Source organism: Ziziphus jujuba, chromosome 11, assembly GCF_031755915.1.
Source record: "Ziziphus jujuba cultivar Dongzao chromosome 11, ASM3175591v1".
In the NCBI taxonomy this organism is placed as follows: domain Eukaryota; kingdom Viridiplantae; phylum Streptophyta; class Magnoliopsida; order Rosales; family Rhamnaceae; genus Ziziphus; species Ziziphus jujuba.
Window position 1 is genome coordinate 16,739,511 of NC_083389.1, and position 23,247 is coordinate 16,762,757.

General features: G+C 30.0%; 1 protein-coding gene across 1 annotated transcript; it reads left to right on the forward strand.

The window, feature by feature from the left end:
- The first annotated feature begins 376 nt into the window (after nt 1-376).
- On the forward strand, nt 377-2,706 carry LOC125419493 (protein DETOXIFICATION 51). Its single transcript, XM_048465667.2, has 2 exons — nt 377-2,374; nt 2,509-2,706. Exon 1 carries the CDS (start codon nt 714-716, stop codon nt 2,340-2,342), a length of 1,629 nt encoding a protein of 542 aa, XP_048321624.1. The 5' UTR covers nt 377-713; the 3' UTR covers nt 2,343-2,374; nt 2,509-2,706.
- Nucleotides 2,707-23,247: the final 20,541 nt, after the last annotated feature.

The window sequence follows — 23,247 nt, forward strand, 5'->3', positions numbered from 1 at the left end:
AGAGGGTTTAAAATATAAAAAAAAGAAAAAAAAAAAAAGACTTAGAATAATAATTTTTATTTTTATTTCTATTTTTAAAATTTTTATATCTCGTCAAAACGCCATTTTACTCATGGGAAATTGCACCTCTTCAGAAAATCTGACAATCTGACATCTGTTCCTTTAGGCCACATAAAGTAATAAAATTTATTTACTTAGCTAAATAAACTTAATTAGACAGAAACACAGGAAAAGATTTTTTTTTTTCAAAAAAGAAAAAGAAAAAGAAAAAAGAAGATGAATTTGATAAACAGAGCATAAAAAGTGGGAGAATTAAACAAAATAATAATAATAATATAAAAAATTTGATTCAAAAAAAAAAAAAGAAAAAAAGGAAAAAAAAGGAAGAAACCCCACCTCTAACTCTCCCTATTAATACTTCATCATCTCCAACTTCATCTTTCATCTTCAGCCAAAAAAAACCAATCTATCTTCTTATTAATCTAACACCAACAAAAAAAACCAAAAAGCACTTAGTACCCCATTCAAATACTAGATAGAAAACCAAAAAGGAAGAGTAGTATATACGAGAGCTCTCCATTGAGAGTATCTCTGAAGTTGAAACAGAGCATTCAAAAAACACCACTTCAACAACAACAACAATAACAACAACAAGATTTTCCTCGTCATAACCATCACTATCATCATCATCATCATCATCATCATCGACCACCATGTGTAATCCCGACACATCTTCATCTTCATCATCCTCATCTTCAACAGAGCAGCAAAAACAACCACAAACCCACCTGTTATTCGATCTCTTATCATCCTTGCCAACCACCATACAACAACACCAAGAAAACAAACCGAGAACCACCGACCTGGAATTCACTAAAGAACCGCAATTATTCACATATCCTACGTTCTCCGATATCGTAACCGAATCCAAATCTCTTTTCAACCTAGCTTTCCCTATAGCTCTCACCGCACTCATTCTCTATTCCCGCTCAATCATATCCATGCTTTTCCTGGGTCATCTGGGCGACTTGGAACTCGCCGCTGGTTCGTTAGCGATCGCTTTCGCTAACATAACCGGTTATTCGGTGCTTTCGGGTCTAGCTTTAGGGATGGAACCGCTTTGTTCTCAAGCTTTCGGAGCTCAACGTCCGAAGCTACTATCTCTAACACTCCATCGCTCTGTCATCTTCCTTTTGGTGTCTTCCATACCCATTTCTTTGCTCTGGCTCAACATGTCCAGAATCCTTCTATATTTACAACAGGACCCGAACATCACACGCATGGCTCACACGTACCTCGTTTTCTCTCTCCCTGACCTTTTGACCAACTCTTTCATCCACCCAATCCGCATTTACCTTCGTGCCCAGGGTATCACCCACCCGCTAACGCTAGCGTCTCTCGTTGGCACAATCTTCCACTTGCCCATCAACTTCCTCCTTGTCTATCGGCTACGGCTCGGCCTCGCCGGCGTCGCGGCTTCCTCGGCCGTATCCAATCTGTTTGTGCTCCTCTCCCTCGTTGGTTACGTTTGGGGTTCGGGATTGCACAAGCCGACTTGGATTGCGCCGAGCAGGAAGTGTTTGACCGGCTGGAAGCCGTTGCTGAGGTTGGCGGCTCCGAGCTGCGTTTCGGTTTGTTTGGAATGGTGGTGGTATGAGATCATGATTGTGCTTTGCGGTTTGCTTGTGGACCCCAAATCGACGGTGGCTTCGATGGGGGTTTTAATCCAGATGACGTCGTTGATCTACGTGTTCCCGTCGTCGCTTGGTTTTTCGGTTTCGACTCGGATCGGGAACGAGCTCGGGGCGAACCGACCGGAGAGAGCGAGGTTATCGGCTGTGGTGGCGGTTCTGGTTTCGGGAGTTATGGGCCTATCAGCGATGGGTTTCACTTACGGGATGAGGGATAGGTGGGGCCGGATGTTCACGGGTGACGATCAAATCCTGCGGTTGACGTCGGCGGCTTTGCCGATCCTAGGACTGTGCGAGCTTGGTAACTGTCCACAGACGGTGGGATGTGGGGTCCTCAGAGGGACGGCGAGGCCTTCCACGGCAGCTAACGTGAACGTTAGCGCGTTCTATCTTGTTGGAATGCCTGTGGCTATTGGGCTTGGGTTTTGGGCCGGAATAGGGTTTTGTGGGCTTTGGTTGGGTTTGTTGTCGGCCCAGGTTTGTTGTGCTGGACTCATGCTTTATGTGGTTGGGACCACTGACTGGGAGTTCCAAGCTAATAAGGCGCAATTGCTAACATGCGCTGGGTGTGTAGATCGCACCCTGCCTGGTAGTGATTGTAGGGTTGAGGAAGAACAGCCATTGATTTGCATTGTTGTCACTTCACCATGATAACACAAAAGCGAAAAATTAGTGACCCATATGTAACTTTGATTTAGTTTTCATTTCTTTTCCTCTTTTTTTTTTTTTTTTTAATTTTAAAATTATTTTTTTTTAGCTTTATTGTGAATTATTATTGATTTTTTTCTTTTTGGGTATTTTGGTTTTTTTTGATTAGAGAGATGGGGACTTGCATAAAGAGGATAAAGAAGAATTTTTGTTTTATTTCGTATGGTGTCTTTGTCTACAAGTTGTTGTCTATCAGCTATACTTTTGATACTTTCTTATCATCCTGCAGGATGCTCCAAAATACCACTGTAACTTAGGAATTTAAGCTTCTCTTTTTAATTTTAATTTAATTTATTATTATTTTTTATTTTATTTTTGCTATAAAAGCAAATTAAACTTTTACCTAATATGTTAATTATGACATAAATGATAAAAGACTTGACAAAAAGCTCCAATAATAGGATAAGCATCTTCCGCATGACATTATTCAACCTCTTTTACTATCTTTATGTAAAATATATATATATATATATATATATAACTAATTAAATTTATTGGTTTACTTATCTCTATAAGGGGTCTATTTGAAAACATGTTTTTGTTAAGGGGATTGCGTTATAAAAGGTGAATAACTAAACCAGCATTGATGAGATTAAGTTGTACATAAATTCATATGAGCAATAAGGAAGGGATAATTAAAATCAATATACTCATATATAAATATATATTTTATATTATTCAAGCAAAAAAAAAAAAATATATATATATATATATATATATATATATATATTTTATATTAATGGAGATATGAGATTTATGAATGTTGAGAGTGGCATTGCTGGCTAGCTATCAGAACCGTAGAGTGCAAATGCGCAATGTCTCAGAAATTCGGACATGTTTGTTCTTTTTCTTTCATGTGTTTGTTGGGTAGGCAAAGACTTTGAAAAAGTACCTAAATAGCTCTCAAATAAAGAGGTGACACATGGCAGCGTTTAAAGCCCTATCACATCAGATCATCAGGTCAAGTCAAGAGAAGAGACTGGTAATAATTGGTGCTAACATGGTCCAGTTGGGCAGTAGTAGTAGTGACTCCAGTGGAGCTGATGAGCTCATGGAAGTTTCAGCTTATCTTTTCAAGTTTTGGTCCCTCCCAACTTACAAATCTACCCTTTCCTCTGAATGCTACACCCCTGTGCTCCTATTAAAATCTCTCACTGCGGTACTAATATTGACTGTGACACTCTCAAATATAATTTATCTACACAGCCGCAGCTCATATTAACTCAATTTTATAGTTTCACTGTTATGATCTTATTGGTCAGCTTTTAAGTCATTTCATAGTTCGAATTTGAAAAATAATAACAAACTTATACAAAAATATGGAAATTTTACTAAAATTTTATACAGCAAAATATGTTTATTATAGGCTTAATATATATATATATATATATTAAATTTATTTTTTATCAATTTAAATTTTTGATAATAATAATAATTTAATATGATATTAGAATATAAAATTTTATATATAATTAGGTTCAAATCACACCATTAATCATTAAAAATAATCAACAAACTACGATATACTTATATAATATATATAATATATATATGCAAATATTTTTCTAAAATCTATCTGCCAATTTATAATAAATAATATAGTTTGAAAGTATTTGTCTCCACATAATTGTACATTTAGTGACAGTATTTTTGATATACTAAGAGGTTAAAAAAATTAGAATAAAAAAATAAAAAGAGAAAAAAAATGAAAGAAAGGACCATAGCTTTCAACTTCATCAGCAGCAAAGGTACAGCTAACCAGCTAGTGCTAGCTAGGGTTAAAAGTTTCATTATCTACGAGTGTAATTGGTGAAACCAATGATCGATGTTGACAAAAGTTTGAGGGGGACGGTGCATTAATTGCATGTGTGAGATATCTATTACGTATGTTTGTAAGTATGTAAATACTAAGTATATATATGGGCTATATATATATATATATATGAACCTAGCTAGGTAGACATTGTACTAGCTCATAATTTTGATAAAAAAGCAAAAACCAATATAATTCAGGTCGTTGGTTTGCAACCCTAGAATATGGATAAAGGGAAAGGAAACTTAGCAAACAAACAATTAATGGGTTTTGTGTGAAAAAGAGGCCCCCCCTCCACACCCCTCTAAAAAACTCTTCTGGAAAGGGATACCACTACCATGGGAGCTCTGAAAGGGAAAACAAAAGAGGGTCTTGTCTGTTATTAAGCAGCACAAGCTCTTATGCAGAAAGCGCACGAGGGGGGGATCAGCTCTTTTATGTCTTTCAGTGGGACTTTCTTGTTTTCTTTCGATACACTATTATTTATTTACTATTCCTCTCTCTCTCTCTCTCTCTTCCCTCAGAAGCAAGTGGAGATTATGAAATATTGCTGCTGCTGAGAGAAAGAGAAAGAGAAAGAGAAAGTGAGAGAGAGAGAGAAAGAGTAGCTATATAGCTTAATTTCTTCTCTGCCTGCCAAAATCTGCATTTTCAAACTCACTTGCTTTGTATGTATCTTCCTCAGCAGAAATGGTGGACCTTGTACTGCATGCATTGTGGGCTCCTTTCCCCATCAAATCCATCAAAGTCTTGATTCCAAAAACCCAAAAACAAATTATTTGGCACTACCATCAATGTTTTCTGCCATATATATGTACACATATCGGTTCCTATATATCATAATATATTAACTGTTTACATAGCCCTTTTTTGTATCCATGCATTTATACTATGTTTGCGTCAATTGTGTGGTGTGTATTACATGTACCATATTTTAACCTGAGGCTTGCTGCTTATGAAATCAAGGTAAATTTAGATAGGGTCTATCTTATCATTCTGATGTAGACACTAAAATTAAAACACATGTCCTCTCATGGTTATTTAATTAGCTATACATCTTTGGCTCTCCATATATAAATAAACCACACAATTTCTGCCTCTACTTTCAAGATTTTTTTACCTAGACACCCTCCCTTTTTAAAAAAATTGCGCAAACTCTTGTAGTTTTAATTTTCTTTCATATAGTTCCTCTCCTCTCAAGTCAAACTTTAGATCCAATTTCATTTAGATTATTTAATTTTATCATAATTATATTTAGATCCTATATCTTTGAAAAATTATCATTTATCTCCTTTAATTTTCTATATATTTATCAAAATAAAAGCATTTGTTAGTTTTTACCAGTTATATTTAATAATTTAAGGCCAAAAGAAGGTTAAAATAAGCATTTTATAATTGAGCAATATTGTGAATATATATTATGGCTTTAAACTGTTAAAATTAATTGATAAAAACTAACAGATGGATTTAAGTGACAATTTTCCAAAAATATAAAGGTTAAGTGTAATTAGATAAAAAGAACCCTGAATGAAATGTTTTTCAAACTTTATAAAATAACTTCTAAAAATATGGAATAATTACCTTTTATTTTTAAGATTTTACATTGAGGTTATTTTTGATATTATAAAAAAGTATATCTTGTTGATTACTAAATTTCAAAGTTAGATTAAGCTAGGGTACTATGCGAGTAAAAATTGAAACTACAAGAGGAATATCCATCGTTTTTTTAAAAAAAATAAAATAAAGAATGTATTGAAAAAAATTGAAACTAAGGAGTGTAGTATATGTAATGTACCTTTTCTATATATATATATATATATATATATATGTATATGTATTTGATTTTGCTCGAATCAATAAATTTTGACTATTAAATAATACATGTTTATGTAGTAGCTCGCTAAGGTTTACCACATCCATTAAGATTTTTATTTTTGAATTCAAATAACAATTATCAATACATCTAGTAGCTAATACAAAATAGCATCCTCACTTAATTAAATTAAAGATTTAGATAAGAGACTTATCATATATATATATATATATGTATATGTATGTATACCTATATAGTTAATCTTCTATGAGTATATTCTGATAGTAAAATCATCAACATTTTATTATTAGTCATTAAATTACTTTAATAAGATTTAAAAATATATTTGATGAACTATGTAAAATTTAGTGAAATACTAAAATTCTATGATAACAAAATGAATCACGTATGAACTCATATTAACTTAAATATATTTTTAAATCTCAACTTTTAAAACATTTTTAATAAAGGATGTTCTGATGGAATCATTAGGATGGTTTTGACATGAGAAATCCTATATATATATATATACACAATCAGTCTCATATTAGAATGACCTAATAATTTTAATATCAAATCTTTTTTTATTAGTCATTGGATTACATTATAGGATTAGAATCTAAAATTCAAAAATAATCAAATTTGGATTTAGTGACAATACTAAAACCATATTTAAGGAAAATGAACTTTGTCGGAACCGTGATGAATAAAAATGATTTTAAATCTCATTCTTTGATGTGATTTAAATATTGAAAACCCTAACATTAATACTGATATTAAATACCTAATACCTGATTTGAGTCTGATTATATATATATATATATATTAATTGAACACCTTGATATACCTCTTCTATTGGCTATTGAATTATTTCAAGAATTGAAATATTAAAAATGTACATTTTTAAATTCAAGCCCATGAAGCTATGGATAGTATTTGATAAAGGATATCCTACCCATGAAGCAATACATAATAACTTATAAACAAGGATCTGATGATAAGGCAACAAGACCATGAGGGTGTTATAGTAGGAGAACGATTGTACATACATATTATATATTACACATGAATGATTATTTATTTTTGGTATTACACATGATTATGCTGGCAAAGGCAAAAGCAAAAAACCTAATAAATTTAAGATAACTTTTAACATTTTTCATATTAGTAGATTTAAGTATAAGTTGAGAATTAGCTTCCTAACAAAGCAAAATTTTAAATAAGTGAATGTAGATAAGTAAAACTCAGTACAACCTAATAAAACAATGACTTGATAAATTATAATTTGGTGCCCGTAATATTATTAAAAAATGGTTCTTTTTTTTTTCTTTTTATCTTAAGAAATACCAAATTCAAGCTCAAAATCATTTATTCGAAAAATAACTACTTTTTTTTTTTTTTGGTTTTTTTGGTTTTTTTTTTTTTTTTTTTTTTTGGGGGGGGAGAACAACTACCTTGCCCTAGGGCTTTTGATCATTTGTAATTTTCCTTTATTATTACTAGTTAATAAGGATAAATTGAAGATCTTAGGTATAATATTTTTTGTTAAAATATTTACAATGATAATTTTTAAACTTCAATTAGTAAACTATATTCAATATTTATAGTGAGTTATAAAAATAACTAAGCACCAACCAAAAACAAGCAAAACAATATAAATATAAACAACTATGAAAAAGTCACAAAGTTCAAGGAAGTTAAAGAATCTCCAAGGAAATAGACATTGTACATATGTAGCTACTCAAGTGGCAAGTGTGATTGTCGCATCTAATCTAAAATTTTATATTTAAATTTAAATATTAATTACAATTTTATATAATGGTTAAATCTTTACCATATAAGAATCCTTAATTTGGTTAACTAAATTGAGATTTCCTTATAAAAGACTTACTATATGTATATAGAGAAAATTAGACTCACATCAGGTTAACTTATTGGTTTGAAGATTAAATTTTCCTTTATTAGCTTTTAGATAACTTTAAGTGTTAAAATTTAAAAACCAATTAATGATTTGTTATGAATTTAATGACAAACTAATTAAATTTTTGAAAAAAATGGACCCTATAAAAATCCAATAAATCATAAATATATTTTTAAATTCCACCACAAAGTAAGTTTTAAATACCCTTCCTTCCATTTAGAGTAGAAGAATTATTGTAACCTGATAATATATATATAGTTTTGATATAGTGAAAAATTTATGGATATTTTTATAAAAACAACATCTACATTCGTTAATTCTGTATGACCTATGTAATGTAATTTAATAGCTGTGTATAACTATCATTTATAGTTTTTTTTCATAAGTTTTTCACTATATCAAACTTATATATATATATATATATGTATGTATATATAATTAATTAGAAGTATTACAGGGTATCACTCCAACATATAGGCTTTTATTTTAATCATATATAGACATAACAACTCATGGTTCATTTAAGAAAAATTAGGAAAGACAACATTTAAAATTTCTAGCATTTTCGCTCAAACAAATTTGAAACAAATTTTTGATCTCTTAAAAGTGATCAAAGTGATAAAAGATTCGATGAATTTTTTTAAAGTTATGCCACAATGGATCTAGTATGGGTTATATATATGTATACAACGTCTTCGTTACTTCATAATAAAAAATAATTATGATTATGCTCTTAATCTATTCAAAATAATTTACCTGGCCTACCAAAAGATATTGGTCGAGAGGTTGAAATTGCAAGTTAGGAAGCAAAGAAGTATGTGCACAATATATAAATATACATCAAGATCGTTTTTAAATGATGTTTAGAAAATTGGTAATATCTAATTATATTATCTCTCTCCTTTCCTTTCTTTTGGTTAATTAAGTGGGCATGCAAGACAGGATATACAATAATTAAAATAATAGTAGGTGAAGCTTAATTAGCATGGTCCAATTTGGCTAATTTAGCTAGAGTAGGCGTGTGCAATTGCTATGCATGCAGATTTTATATCAATGAAAAGTGAATATTCCACAATGGCAATACTTTATTTGGTAATATACAATGGCCATACTTCGATCTGGTGTTGAAACCACAAAGTCAGAGAGGATCAACATCCATAATTAAAGTTTTCTGCAATGGGGTTGGCAATATGATGAACGCACCGTGGTACTCGTGTCTGATTCTAGTTGGATTCCTTGGATTCCTTTCCTGCAGCTAAATCACATATTCATTAACTGAGAATCAGATATGATATTCCTGCCTAAAAAGGGCCAATAAAGATAAAGTTTTACAATTATACATATGACCCAATACATACATACATATATATATATATATATATATATATTTTGTTATTATGGATGAGTTCGCCCACTTTTTGATAGGAGGTAGGCAAAATCTCTAGGTGTTGAGAGTTAGGTCGATTACATGTAATATGAAAAAAGCATCCCATGACATATTACATGATACATATTTACAAATTAAAGTCTAAAATTTTAAAATGTATTAATTAGTAGATTATATAAGTTTAATAAAATCTAAAAACGTAAAGTGAGTTATATGTGAACTCAAGTAAATTCTTATTATATTATTAAATCTCAACCATTTAAGTAATTGAAAGATTAATAAAAAACTATCAGAATATATGATCTAGTTAAACTTTTAAAATATATTGAAATATCCTAACTCTTTAAGTAACTTAAAAATATTATAAGAAAAAGGATTCTAATAGAAAACTATAAGGATGAGAATTCCTGTACATAAAAATATGTGTATATATACATATGTTATGAAATACTATATATATATATATATATGACTCTTATGACTCATATAGATGAAAAGCAAGCTTAGACAACCATGGATTGGATGGAGTGTTGAGAAGTCCTTGCTGGTGCCACTAAAGTGATAAGAAAATAGTGGTCATGCATGGTTCCAATTCATTTGGTGATAAAATAAAAAAGGGTAAGCAAAAAACAGATAGAAATTAAGCGACCATAAATCGACCACATCATGATTTGAGTTTTTATCATGCTTCTCACATGGCTATGGTTATCCTTTTGAGAGCAACCACCCCCTCCAAAAATCTCTTTAAACCCTCTCTCTAGATCTCTAAATCTCTCTCTCTCTCTCTCTCTCTCTCTCTCTCTAGACCTCTCGCTTTGTCCCCTTATCTAAACTACCCTTCACTTTTTGAAGGACTTCTTCCATAACCCCTCAACAAACACCATCATCGCCCAAACCAAACTACTCCATCATGCCTGTCTCTGTGTATCCAACAAACAAAATCCTTCATGAACCCCCTTAAAAAATAAATAAATAAAAGAGTCATTTTTATTTTCCTTTTGTAGGGTTTTGGGTTTTGGGGAAAATAGGTAGAGAGGTTCTCTTTGTCTACCTTTCAACCAACATGCACCACATTTTTCCGTAGACTACTTTAATTTTTTTTAGGGTTATCATGCTTAAAACCCTAGCTATATATAGCTAGTCTTTTTGCATGCAAGAGTAGAAAATGTTTTAATGATTTGCTCAACTTATTTGTTTTCCACCAATTGGCATGACATGTCTCCCCTATGGAGGTATTCATCTCTTCCTCCACACATGGCTCTTTGGGAAGCCATCTATCTATATGTTTCTAGCATGTTAGGTCTCAGTTGCGCACCCATCATTCCCTACCCCTTAACACGTAGACATGGGGGGCCATTCCTAGATGTGGGTTTCATTACTATATCTTCCGAAAAAACAAAAATATCCTAACCTTGCCCTCTCAATTAGATAATTATACTATATGCTTTCTTCTTTCAGTCGTATGTGTATTATATTCGTACTTGTTTACGGTTTTGAAGATATAAGGTCATATATATACACACACACATAGAGATAGGTTATATAATGATGGGTTGCAAGATTTTTAGGCCCGCACCATATATTTCTGTAGGGACGTCCATCTTTAAAGTGTTGGCCATTTGCTTTTGTTTGTTAAGATTATGGGAACGATATAAATATCCATCTATGTGTAATAAAATTTGTTAAAAAGTTTTTATCTGCTGGGCCTTTTAATCTCAGGACCTCACTTTTGCTATACCAATTATTTTGGGCTGTGAAGAATTTTGAACACAAGACCCTAATTCGGAAAAGCTTAACCAATACTATGATAGGCCTCATTAGTCATTAGTTCTACGTAGTTGACCCAGTTGCAAGACATTCCAATTTTTATGTAAGAGGATGGATATTTAAAAAAAATAAAATAAAATAAAATGCAGAGCCTACGTACGCACACACGTAACAGTTTGATGAACTGGTGAGTGGGGATTTTAACAGCAGGCTTTGAACAAAAGACTTAAGAAGTTTTCATCAATGATCATTGTCATTTGGGCTTTTCCAATGGGACCAAGGATTCCCAACATTGACTATATATATATATATATATATAGCTTGTATCTAATGCTTTCCTTTCGTAATCTCCTTATTTCCTCCAGTAAGTGTCGACAAATGAGACACAAATTCACTTTCATGGATCTTCCTTGAGGCTGTTAAACAATATTCGAACATAATAAATTAGTTCCCAGCAGCCAAAATTAACTTGGGAAAGGGACTTTGATGAAGCTAGCACTCCGTAAAACTAAGCTATAAATCTTGATGCTTAGCAAAAAAGGGAACAAAGAAAGGGAAGAAAAAACAATCTTGAGGCCTTGAAAAAATTACGTTTTTCCTTCTTGACAATGACTATGGTCCAAAAGGCCTAGAGCAACTGAAACCTATTTGGATAAACCCAACCAATGAAGCCCATGTTATGATAAACGGGCCCATCAGCTTGTGTTTCTCTTTTATATTTGCATAGTAAAATTAACTTCATAACTTACATAATATCAACTATTAAAGCCTCCTCTTTAACGTATCAAGAGAAATAAATATATTTCTTAGCAAAATAATAATAATAATAATAACATATAATATAAGTGTTTTTTTTTTCTTTTTTTTTTGTTTTTTCCAGGTTGAAGTAATATTTAAGTGTTTGTGTGTGTGGATAGGTTTTATTTTTGCTGTTAAAATCCCATTCTCAACCCCAAATTAAGGCCCAAATAACGAATTCTAAAGGACTCTTTCATATTGCACCGGTGCTGGAAAATATTGTACTCTTCCCCTTCCTATTGATCAGAAGCATGCAACAGCACAACGACAGATCTCATCTATCCTGCGCCCTTAGCGGGAGCTGCTCAATTTAACCCAAGCTACGAGGAAACTTGTTGCGAGACCCGACCATAGAAGCACTAGCTTCGAAGGCCCCCATCAACAACATCAAATATTGCTACCTCAAAGATCATCCACAACTGAAAGCGAAACCAGAGCTAATGATAGAGGCAAGAACAAACACTTTCCGGCCACGCTTTACTATAACCAACCTCACAGATCCCACTCAATCTTTTACACCGATGTATCATACTCTCTCGACCAGGTCATCATATTGCTATTACGCGATTACATGAACAATAAATAAATATATTAATTGGAAAAGTCATCTTTTACATTTTGATTGTGTTTCAGTCAAAACACTTTTTCCCCTATTTTTTTAAAATTATTTGTAACTATGACATAACATCAAATTAATATTTCATTATGTATTTCTGGCATGTTTTAAATTATTTTTAAATAACTTTTATTCCAGAAGAATCTAAACGGAAACAATATATAGAGAAAAATATTATTTCACCATTAGAATTTATATGTTATTTGGCAATTTAAATGGTTATTCAAAATTCACTACTTGAAAATTGATATCTAGCGACATTCATTTAGCGACGCTACGAAACAAACACGTCTGAAAAAACAAAACTGCGACTCTAAGGTTAATGTGTCAGTAAAAATTCAATAAATATACGACGTACTATATAGATTGTGCATCGCATGTTCTCTCCTCCTCTTTTTTTTTTAGTTCTTTTAAATAATCTAATTTTAATTCAACAACAAATAATCCATAAAAATATTAGAACAACATAACTGAGGTTGTTTTTTTTTTTTTTTTTGTTATATGTGTAACAGTCAACGCACCAGTAAGATTGTGCGTCGCCTATTCTCTTTTCATTTTTTTTTTTTTTAGATCTTTTAATCAATCTAATTTTATTTTAATAATAACAATCAGTAAAATTATTAGTGCACTAAAACTGAGATTTTATATATATATATATATATATATATATTTTTAACAGGCCACGCACCAATAAGATTGTGCGTTGCCTGTTCTCTCTTCACTTTTTTTTTTTTAATTTTTTTATGTAGTTAACAGGTGATGCACTATTTAGAATTTGCGTCGCTTGTTCTTTTTTTTTTTTTTCAATTTTTTTGTTTTAACATTTAAAAAAAAATAAAATCGAAATAAGACCATAACAAGAATAGAACCCAAAACCTCCTACACTCTCAAAAAATCACCACACCACCAAGTCAAATGACTTGTATGTATTAATGCAATAAAAAATGGTTAATATAGTGTTAGGCGACGAATTATTTAAAGAATGCGTCGCCAAATAGATGAACAGACAACGTATTCTTCAACAAATGCATAGCCTCTTCTTCTTTTTTTTTTTTTGTGTCGCCTGTTCTTTTTTTTTTTTTTTCAATTTTTTTGTTTTAACATTTAAAAAAAATAAAATCAAAATAAGACCATAACAAGAATCGAACCCAGGACCTCCTATACTCTCAAAAAATCACCACACTACCAAGTCAAATGACTTGTATGTATTAATGCAACAAAAACTGGTTAATATAGTATTAGGCGACGAATTATTTAAAGAATGAGTCGTCAAATAGATGAACGGGCGACGCATTCTTCAACAAATGCGTAGCCTCTTCTTCTTTATTGAACCCAGGACCTCCTACACTCTCAAGAAATCACCACACCACCAAGCCAAATGACATATATGTATTGATACAGCAAAAACTAGTTAATATAGTATTAGGTGACGCATTATGTTAAAAATGCGTCGCCAAATAGATGAACAAAAACAAATGCATCGCCTGTTCTTTTTTTTTTCAATTTTTTTGTTTAAACATTTAAAAATAAATAAAATCAAAATAGTGCCATAACAAAAATTAAACCCAGGACCTCCTACACTCTTAAGAAATCACCACACAACCAGGTCAAAATGACATATATGTACTGATACAGCAAAAACTAGTTAATATAGTGTTAGGCGACGCATTATGTTAAGAATGCGTCGCCAAATAGATTAACAGGCAACGCATTCTTCAACAAATGCGTTGCCTATTTTTTTTTTTTTCAATTTTTTTGTTTAAACATTAAAAAAAAAAAATCAAAATAAGGCAATATAGTAACATAATGCGTCGCCAAATAGATGAACAGGCGACACATTCTTCAACAAATGCGTCACCTATTCTTTTTTGTTTTTTCAATTTTTTTGTTTAAACATTTAAAAAAAAATCAAAATAAGGCCATAACAAGAATTAAACCCAAGATCTCCTACACTCTCAAGAAATTACCACACCACCAGGCCAAATAACTTATATGTACTAATATAGCAAAAACTGTTTAATATAGTGTTAGGCGACGCATTATTTAAACAATGCGTCGCCAAATAGATGAACAGGCGATGCATTCTTCAACAAATGCGTCGCCTATTTTTTTTTTCAATTTTTTTGTTTAAACATTTAAAAAAAAATCAAAATAGGGCCATAACAAGAAATGAACCCATGACCTCTTACATTATCAAGAAATCACCATACCATCAGGCCAAATGACTTGTATGTACTAATACAACAAAACTAGCTAATATAGTGTTAAGCAATGCATTATGTTAAGAATGCGTCGCCAAATAGATGAACAGGTGACGCATTCTTCAACAAATGCGTCGCCTTTTTTTTTTTTTCAATTTTTTTGTTTAAACATTAAAACAAAAATAATCAAAATAGGGTCATAACATGAACTGAACCTAGGATCTCCTATACTATCAAGAAATCACCACACCATTAGGCCAAATAATTTGGATGTAATAATACAACAAGAACTATCTAGTATAGTTTTAGGCGATGCAGTTTTTTAAAAAAGAGTCGCTAAATAGAATAAAAGGTGACGCATTTGTTAACAACTGCGTCGCCGTTTCACCCAACCAACTTTTAACTTGTTTTTCAATTTGAAAGAAAGTTATTTTTAGTAATTTTTTAGTTTTGCAAATATGCTTTTTTTTTTTTAATTTGTAGATGACCAATCAACAAAACTAATTAAAGATTAAAAAAAGAAAATGGAATAGACAACGTGTTTTAATGGAATTGCATCACCTGTTCCTTCAATTATTTTTTATTTTTATTTTTTTAAAAAAAGCAATTTAATAGACTTTCAATTTTTAAAAACAAGTAAACTATCAATGACCACAAATACATGATAGTTAAGCTCATTTAACATATTTATCTAGATAAATTGGTCAATAAATGCTTGTTGAATTAGAATTCTATATTCGGTATCCTATCTCAAATTAGGTCTTGAGATATTTTGTATCTCGTCTATACACATATATGTGTAACTGAGAAGAGCATTGACAAAACTATTTTCTATTTTTAAATCAATAGAATTTATGTTCATTGGATTGCTACATGAATATATTTGTAGATGAACAATTAAAAAATTATTTAAAGATTATAAAGAAAATATAAAAAAAATGAAACAGGCGACGCTTTTCAACCATAATACATCGCTTGATCCCAAAATTCAAGAACAGACAACCCTTCTTGAAGAGAATACATCGTTTGTTCTCTCAATTAAAAAAAACAAAAATTTTGAAAGACATGCAAATTTTATAAAGAATAAAGGTGTACTTGAAAAACAGAAAAATAAACAGCAATCTTCGATATTTTGCTTCGCATTTTTAAGAAATATTTTTAGTTTTTATTTGTAGTTGAAAAATAAAAAATTAATCAAAGAAAAAAAATGCAATTGGGAGAAAAGGCACGTTCTTGCAATTTTTTGAAAAGTTTTGGCGCGTTTTAAAATTTTTATGCGCTCCTTTGAATCCATTTTTACTTTTTTAAAACTACATCAGGTACACTACCTAATCGATATTAGATTTGGAAGCAATCTAAGAGAGACTTGAAGAGTGAGATATTTCAAGCTTCATTTTTCATTTGCCTACGTTGTTGTCGGCCGAGAAACTGGATTTCTCTGTGTCGCCCTCGTGATTTTTTGGTTTTCTTCTTTCTTTATCTCCATCGTTTAGGTAAGTTTCTTTTTTCTTGAAATTAGGTGGGTTGTTTTTCTTTTTCTTTTTTTCATTTTAACTGCAGCTTAGGTTCATTGGGTTTTATTAATCTTGCTTTTGTAGAAATTATGTTTATGATATTGCTTGACATTGTTTTGCTAAGTTTAACAAGTATTTTATGTTGAAGATCAACTTAATTCAAGATGGTCTATTGTTTTAACTTCACCACAACATCGTACTTTTGTTGAAGAAGATGTTCTTGGAGATACAAAGATAGCTCACAATCCATTTGTCATATAGTTGCCAAGTATCGATGAAAATGATAATGAGGATGAATGTGAGAGTGACTATGTTTGTAATGACTGTGAGGGGAGAAATGTGCCTCGTCAAATCTTAAGAACAATGGTAATATTCTTTAAATTTTCATTTATTAAATTACAAATTTAATAATGATTAATATTTTATTTATTTTGCATAAGTGCTAATAACTTTTTTAATTTTTCCATGTGCAGTATGAGGCTGTAATATCGTTAACAAGAGGATGTCAACTTCCATCTTAATGAATATGCATTCATGGAAGTTTAATTAATATTAAATTTGTTATGAAAAATACAATAGCTTACAAATTATGTAAAAATATGTTAATGAGATGATATTTAATTTATTTGATAATTAATTTGTTATAACAAAATATTTATTTAAAATTTTTGTATTCTATTTATTTTGGATGAAGTTAGTTTTCGTTTTTTTTTTGTATTTTAATTTTTTTTATATTTTTACTATTTTAATCATTTTTCACAAAATTTAAAAAAAAATTTAAAAAAAAGGGCAACCCATTAACAAATAATGCATTGCTAAAAATGTCGATGCGTGGTTAAATAGGCAACTCTATTAATGCGTTGCTAAATAGGCAATTCTACTAATGCGTCGCTAAATAGTCAACTCTATTAATGCGTCACTAAATAGGCATGGCTAAATAGGCTACTCTATTAATGTGTCGCTAAATAGTCACTTTATTAATGCGTCGCTAAATAGGCGACTCTACTAATGTGTCGCTAAATAGTCAACTCTATTAATGCGTCGCTAAATAGGTGACTCTATTAATGCGTCGCTAAATAGTCAACTTTATTAATGCGTCGCTAAATAGGCGACTCTATTAATATATCGCTAAAAGTCAATATGCGTCGCTAAAAACTCAAAGATAGGCGACTCTCATACTGCGTCGCTTGTTGTCTTACAGATTTAGCGACAGGACGTTGGACGACACTGTGCGATACATTGTTATTTATTTTGTGCGACGCATTTATTGCGTCATTTATCAATGCAATTCTAGTAGTGATTGCTTATCTTTTCAAATTTGGTTTGTGGAGTAAAAAATCAATATATAATTAAATGCAACCAATAATTTATGGTTATATCAGCAATAATTCAATTCATTTTCCTCAACACTACTGACAAAATAAAAAGACTCGTATATTAATTATGTTAGTTGTATATGTGAATATAATGTGATCAATTTTGTAAATCTCTAAATAAAGTGAACAGTATAAATAATTATGATCTAATAAGTAACATAGCTCATCTTAAGGTGACTTATAAGCTAGAATAGGCAAATTATGGATGGTTATAATATTAATTATAGCATTTATTTTTATTTTTTATACTAAAATATAATATAAGAAAATAAATTCTTTAATGATAGTCATTTAAATTACCATATTATGTGTAGAATCAACTTAACTTTTTTAATAAAAAGAAAAATTTTCTGCATATTTCTTTTTTCACACTCACTTAACATTGTGCCACATATTATTATATACTTTAAAGTAGGCTACAAAGTACACTACATCAAAATTCTTTAAATTAATCCTTCTATCATATGGATATCCGCATTTTGTTAAATGTAATACCATATAATTTTGCAGAATTGCAAAACTTCTAAGTCCTAACTACATATAACTAGTAACAAATACACGTATCCACATTCTTGCAAAATAAAGATATATGCATGGTGGAATTTTCCTCCTTTATGTAATTTAGATATGGCAATCTTATGAGAATCAATTGTCAAGTGAAGTTGTACGAATAGCAAAACTCTTCACACCCACAATAATTAAATCATTGGTTTGACATATGTTTCTTTATCCTTTAAGAGTAGAAATTATTGTAATATAATAAAAAAAATATATAAAAGAAATCTTATTAGAATCAACTATACCAATATCACAATCATTTCTCAATATGTGGCTATCTCCCTTGGAAGTTTATCGAGAAAATAAAAGCCTATACCATATTCATTTTTAAGTAAGTCATCAACCATGTAACATTTTCTAAAAATATGAGCAATGATACACTCCATATTATTTTTGGAAAAAATAAAAATTAAAAAAAAAAACTTTTTGCAACTCATGATAGAACTAAAGCAGTGGTTGGAATCCATATTTCCTTTTATTTGTTAATTTCATCCGCATTTTTTAATCTTTGGCTTAAATATAATTTGATTTTTGTAATTTTAAAAATATTAATAATTTCTTTTCAAATTTTAAAAAATCATCATCTTTATTTTCTATTGTTTCATTCACACTTCCTAAATTAATATCATCTATATCCCTTATAAGATAGATGGAATTTTTAAAATTTAAAGGTTTAAATTGTAATTAGCACAAACTTTAGGGATTCTAGATAAAATATACCAAAAAATCAAGTAGATATCTTAGTGATTTAGGAAATTACATAAACACCCATTCCATTTCATTTTTCTTGCAATATCAACCCTTTTGTCTACCTAATTTTGAAAACCTTTCTCCTATAAATGGTCACATTTGCACATTTCCATAGACTCAATTTATGTGTTAAAGTTTTAAAATATTATAGATAACATATCAACAAAAATAAAACATAAAAAGGATCTTTTTATATTTTCCAAAAAAATGCGAAAACACTTTTTATAAAATCGACAAATAAATAGGGTGGTATATAATTTTTCAGGAGAAAAAAAAAAAAGGAAAAAAAATTGTGACCTAAAACTTTTTTAGCCCAAGTCATAAAGAGATGGCAAAACAAAAAAATAAAATAAAATAAAGGACAAATAGGGTTCGAGCTAGCAGAGAAAAAAGCTAAAACATATTGAGTGTGCAGGTAGCGTAAGCAGGGTCAGAATGTGCTAATGATTTAGGTCTGTCCCCTGAGCCCATATCACTATCCATCGTATCCATATCTCATAAAGATATACGAAATGGATATTTTCTATAGTCTGTTTCAAAACGATGTCACTCTGTACGCGGTCATGATCATCAACTCTCCCAAAACCATTAATTGCTTCTGCAGGTACTTTCTTCTAATTTCCTCTCCACGTCCTGTTCCTTCATTTGGAAATTAAAGGTCTAAACCACGACTCCCACCAGACAATACTCTCAAAGGGATAAGGCAAATTTCAGTACGACTCATAAAGAAGCTTTGCTTGGGTACTATTTGATAAGGTAGGTGTCCTAGCTAGCTATGAGGTACTTATTTGGACTTTTTTTAGGACAAAATCAAATAGCAATTTTATAGACTCATAATGTCTAGCTCACAACCTCACCAAATTTGGTATCAAAACTTTTTTAATTTTGGATACTTGTGCTCTAATGTCTAATGAAAAATGTGAACAATTTTGACACCTTCACATGGTTGTAGGGGTTATGGCACTTGGCCATCACCCTCCCATAATGGTGGTTTTTTCTTCATTTTTCTTTTTTATATAACAAAGGGCACCCCTTCACTTATAGTCACCCTATCTAATTTTCTAATATTATGTTGTTTTGAGGGATGAATAAAATTTCCACTTTTAGGGTTTTTTTCAAGTTTTCTTGTAAAAATTTATGCAATGTATTCACTTTCTAAACCTATTTTTTATATTCCCCTTTCTATAAAAACTCATCCTACAAACCATGATGGATTCAAATTTTTTATTGTTATAATGTACATTTTGTGCATGTTTACTAGAGGTATATTATTTTAAAATTGTTGCCTTTTGGATTTTATGTTCTGTGAATGTAGGTAAGTGTTTTACCGAACCATATTAAATTATTTCCGTTATTTTCCTATTCTACTCTCTTGTTTCTTCGTATTTTAACATGGCTTGTAAAACAATGTGATGCAATTTATGATGAAACATTTTATTTTAATGATCATCTGAAAAATGATTTTTAAGTCAATCAAAAGCAGTTGTTAAAATTATATTAACTAGCTAATTTTATATATTTCAATGTGTTTAAAAAATTTAAACTAGGTTGATATCACTATACCTCCCAAATTATCCGTTGTTTCTCAATTATCAAAGTTAGTGGGGTTAAATGTGATCATATTGAAAAATTAGGGGAAAAGTGAGAAATAATGTTTTTTTTTTTTTTTTCTTTGAAGGTTTAGGGATAAATAAGTATCAGCCCTTCAAACTATTATCAAAACACAGTCTTCACATAGAATAATGCTGATTAATTAAAAAGTTAGTTTTCACTTTATTATCTTTAAGTTGTGACAATTGGATTTTGAGTATTCTAATTTTGGAACGTTGTAATTTAGGATCTTGAGTTTCAATTTATTGCATTTTACTCTAATTGGTTTTTTTGACTAGCAGTGGGTTAATGATTTAATTCTACTCCATCATTATTAAAATACAATTTATTGAAATTTAAACCCTCTTGTTTAAAAAATATGTATTTTTTTTTTTATTTTAAATCCTCATTATTTGGTGGATCCCAGCCATAGGATTCCATCTTTCCAGTGATCGCTAGGCCCTGACTAATCCGGATCGGACCACAAGGGTGTAAAGCTCTCCCATAGCACTAATTTTCTCCATTCACAACATTCGAATCCAAGATCTTATTTAAGGGGAATAAGTATCGAACCACCTGAACCAATTGGCATTGGTTAAAAAATATGTATGTTACTATCTCTAATTTAGACCCCATGTTAACCACTACTAGTAAATATATATATATATATATATATAATTGGATCAAAATGCAATAAATTGGAATTTAAAAGTTTAAATTGCAATATTTTACATTTGAAGATCTAAAATGTAATTCCCAAATTAAAAAATAGTAAAGTATAATTAACCCTTTTTATCTTCTTTTGAAATAATTAACCCCTTATTAAACATTCTAAATCTATAAATTTCCAACTATTTATCATATCATATGGTATAGTGTATAGGATAGGATTCAACTTCACCAATTATTATTATTATTTTTTTTATCAACACACGACCAATTAAATTTGAAATGTGTAACGTTTTCTATTTACATATTCAAACTATAAAATTTTCTTCAGATCTCAACCAATTACAACTTCAAAGATCTGTAAAAAGGAATCCAACAAGTTTCGTATCCTCGAATTTTATAATAAAAAAGTAAATATAAAAAGAGAAAAGGTACTCTCTTTATTAAATACGTAAAAGGTAAAAAGATGTTCTTAGCCCCCAAAAAGAGGGAGGGGAAAAAAAAAAAAAAGTGAAAGCAAGGCAACACGTCCTGCTGCCATTTTTTTGTTTTTTGTTTTTTTAATTAAAGATCCAAAAAAAGTTTGAAAGGTCCGTAAAAGCCGTACACAGAAGATTCCTCCAAAACTTTGAAACCCACATTCAACATTTCATTTTTTGATCTTGTCATGTTAAACATTTTTGTGATTACCCAAAAAAAAAAAAAAAAAACATTTACGTATGTACTACTAAATTATTATTTTTCTATTTGTTTAGTCCAATTATATGTAGATTAATAAATTTGAAAAATTAATCGCATATATATTATATTGTTATCAAACAAATTAAAAATAGAGTTCTATAGTATAAAAGCTAAAATGTTAAAAATGATATGAGTAATGGTAGAGGCTTTAAATAAATTTATAAAAATTATATCAAATGCTATATATGCTAATATTTTATGAATTAAAATATCAATATAATCTAATTATAAATATTCATAAATTATTAAAATGATAAATATAATTAAATATAACCCAATTAAATAATCACTAATAATATTTGATATACAGTAAATTTATTTCAGTATGGGTAAAATGTTATGCCATATTAAATTATTTGTCTACTTTCGCCAATCTGCCACTGCCAGCTAATTATATATTATTTAAATTTCCAATTTATATATAAATATATCAACATCCAAGAACAAAAAGAGACAAAAAATTACTATTTCATTCCTACCGCCATAGGCGCTCTCATTCCTTAAATTAGCCATCAAAAATAGATTTCCTAAATAATTTCATCAGGCTTCGCCTGCTAATTAAAGTTGTAAATTATTCCTTAAGCATTCAGATCCTGCCAGCTATCCAAGACTGCCTATGTAACCTATGCTTATGTGTTGTAAAATTCACACTTAATTCCAATTACATTTGAATCATTTGATTTTAAACCATAAGTAATACTAACGGTATTAAATAATCTATCAAAAAATCAACTAAAATGATGTGATACAATAACATATTTTTATTTTATCTGTTGAAATTTTAATATATCAATTAATTTTAATATATCAGTATAACACCTGGATCATTTAAATAAGATTAACTATACTTTTTTTTTGGACTGTTTAGTTTGTTGTCAAATTCAATTGAGTGCATATGATTTCAAGTTTTTAGTTAAGTGCTTCAATTTTTATTTGGCTTAAATTTAGATCATCCAGTTTCTTATTTTTTTTAATTGAGGTAATCAATTTGAATTTTTTTCTTTCAACATGAATAGAAAATAATGAAAGCTTGGTCAAAATAAATATTTTATTATAAATCCAAAAACTTATTAATTTAAAATGTTTCTACTATAAGGTTAGTTAGCTAAGTAATGCCCAAATTGAAATAAAACTAAGGTTAGTTAGCTAAGTAATGCCCAAATTGAAATAAAACTAAACTTGAATATCCAAATTAAAAAGAAAAAATTTGAAAGTGAAGGATTTAAAAACTGAAACCAAAATGAAATTAAATATGAGCACTCAAGTGAAAAAATTGAAATATGTGGCACTGAATTGAAAATGGAAGCGAATTAGAAGTTCAAAAGTATAGTTTA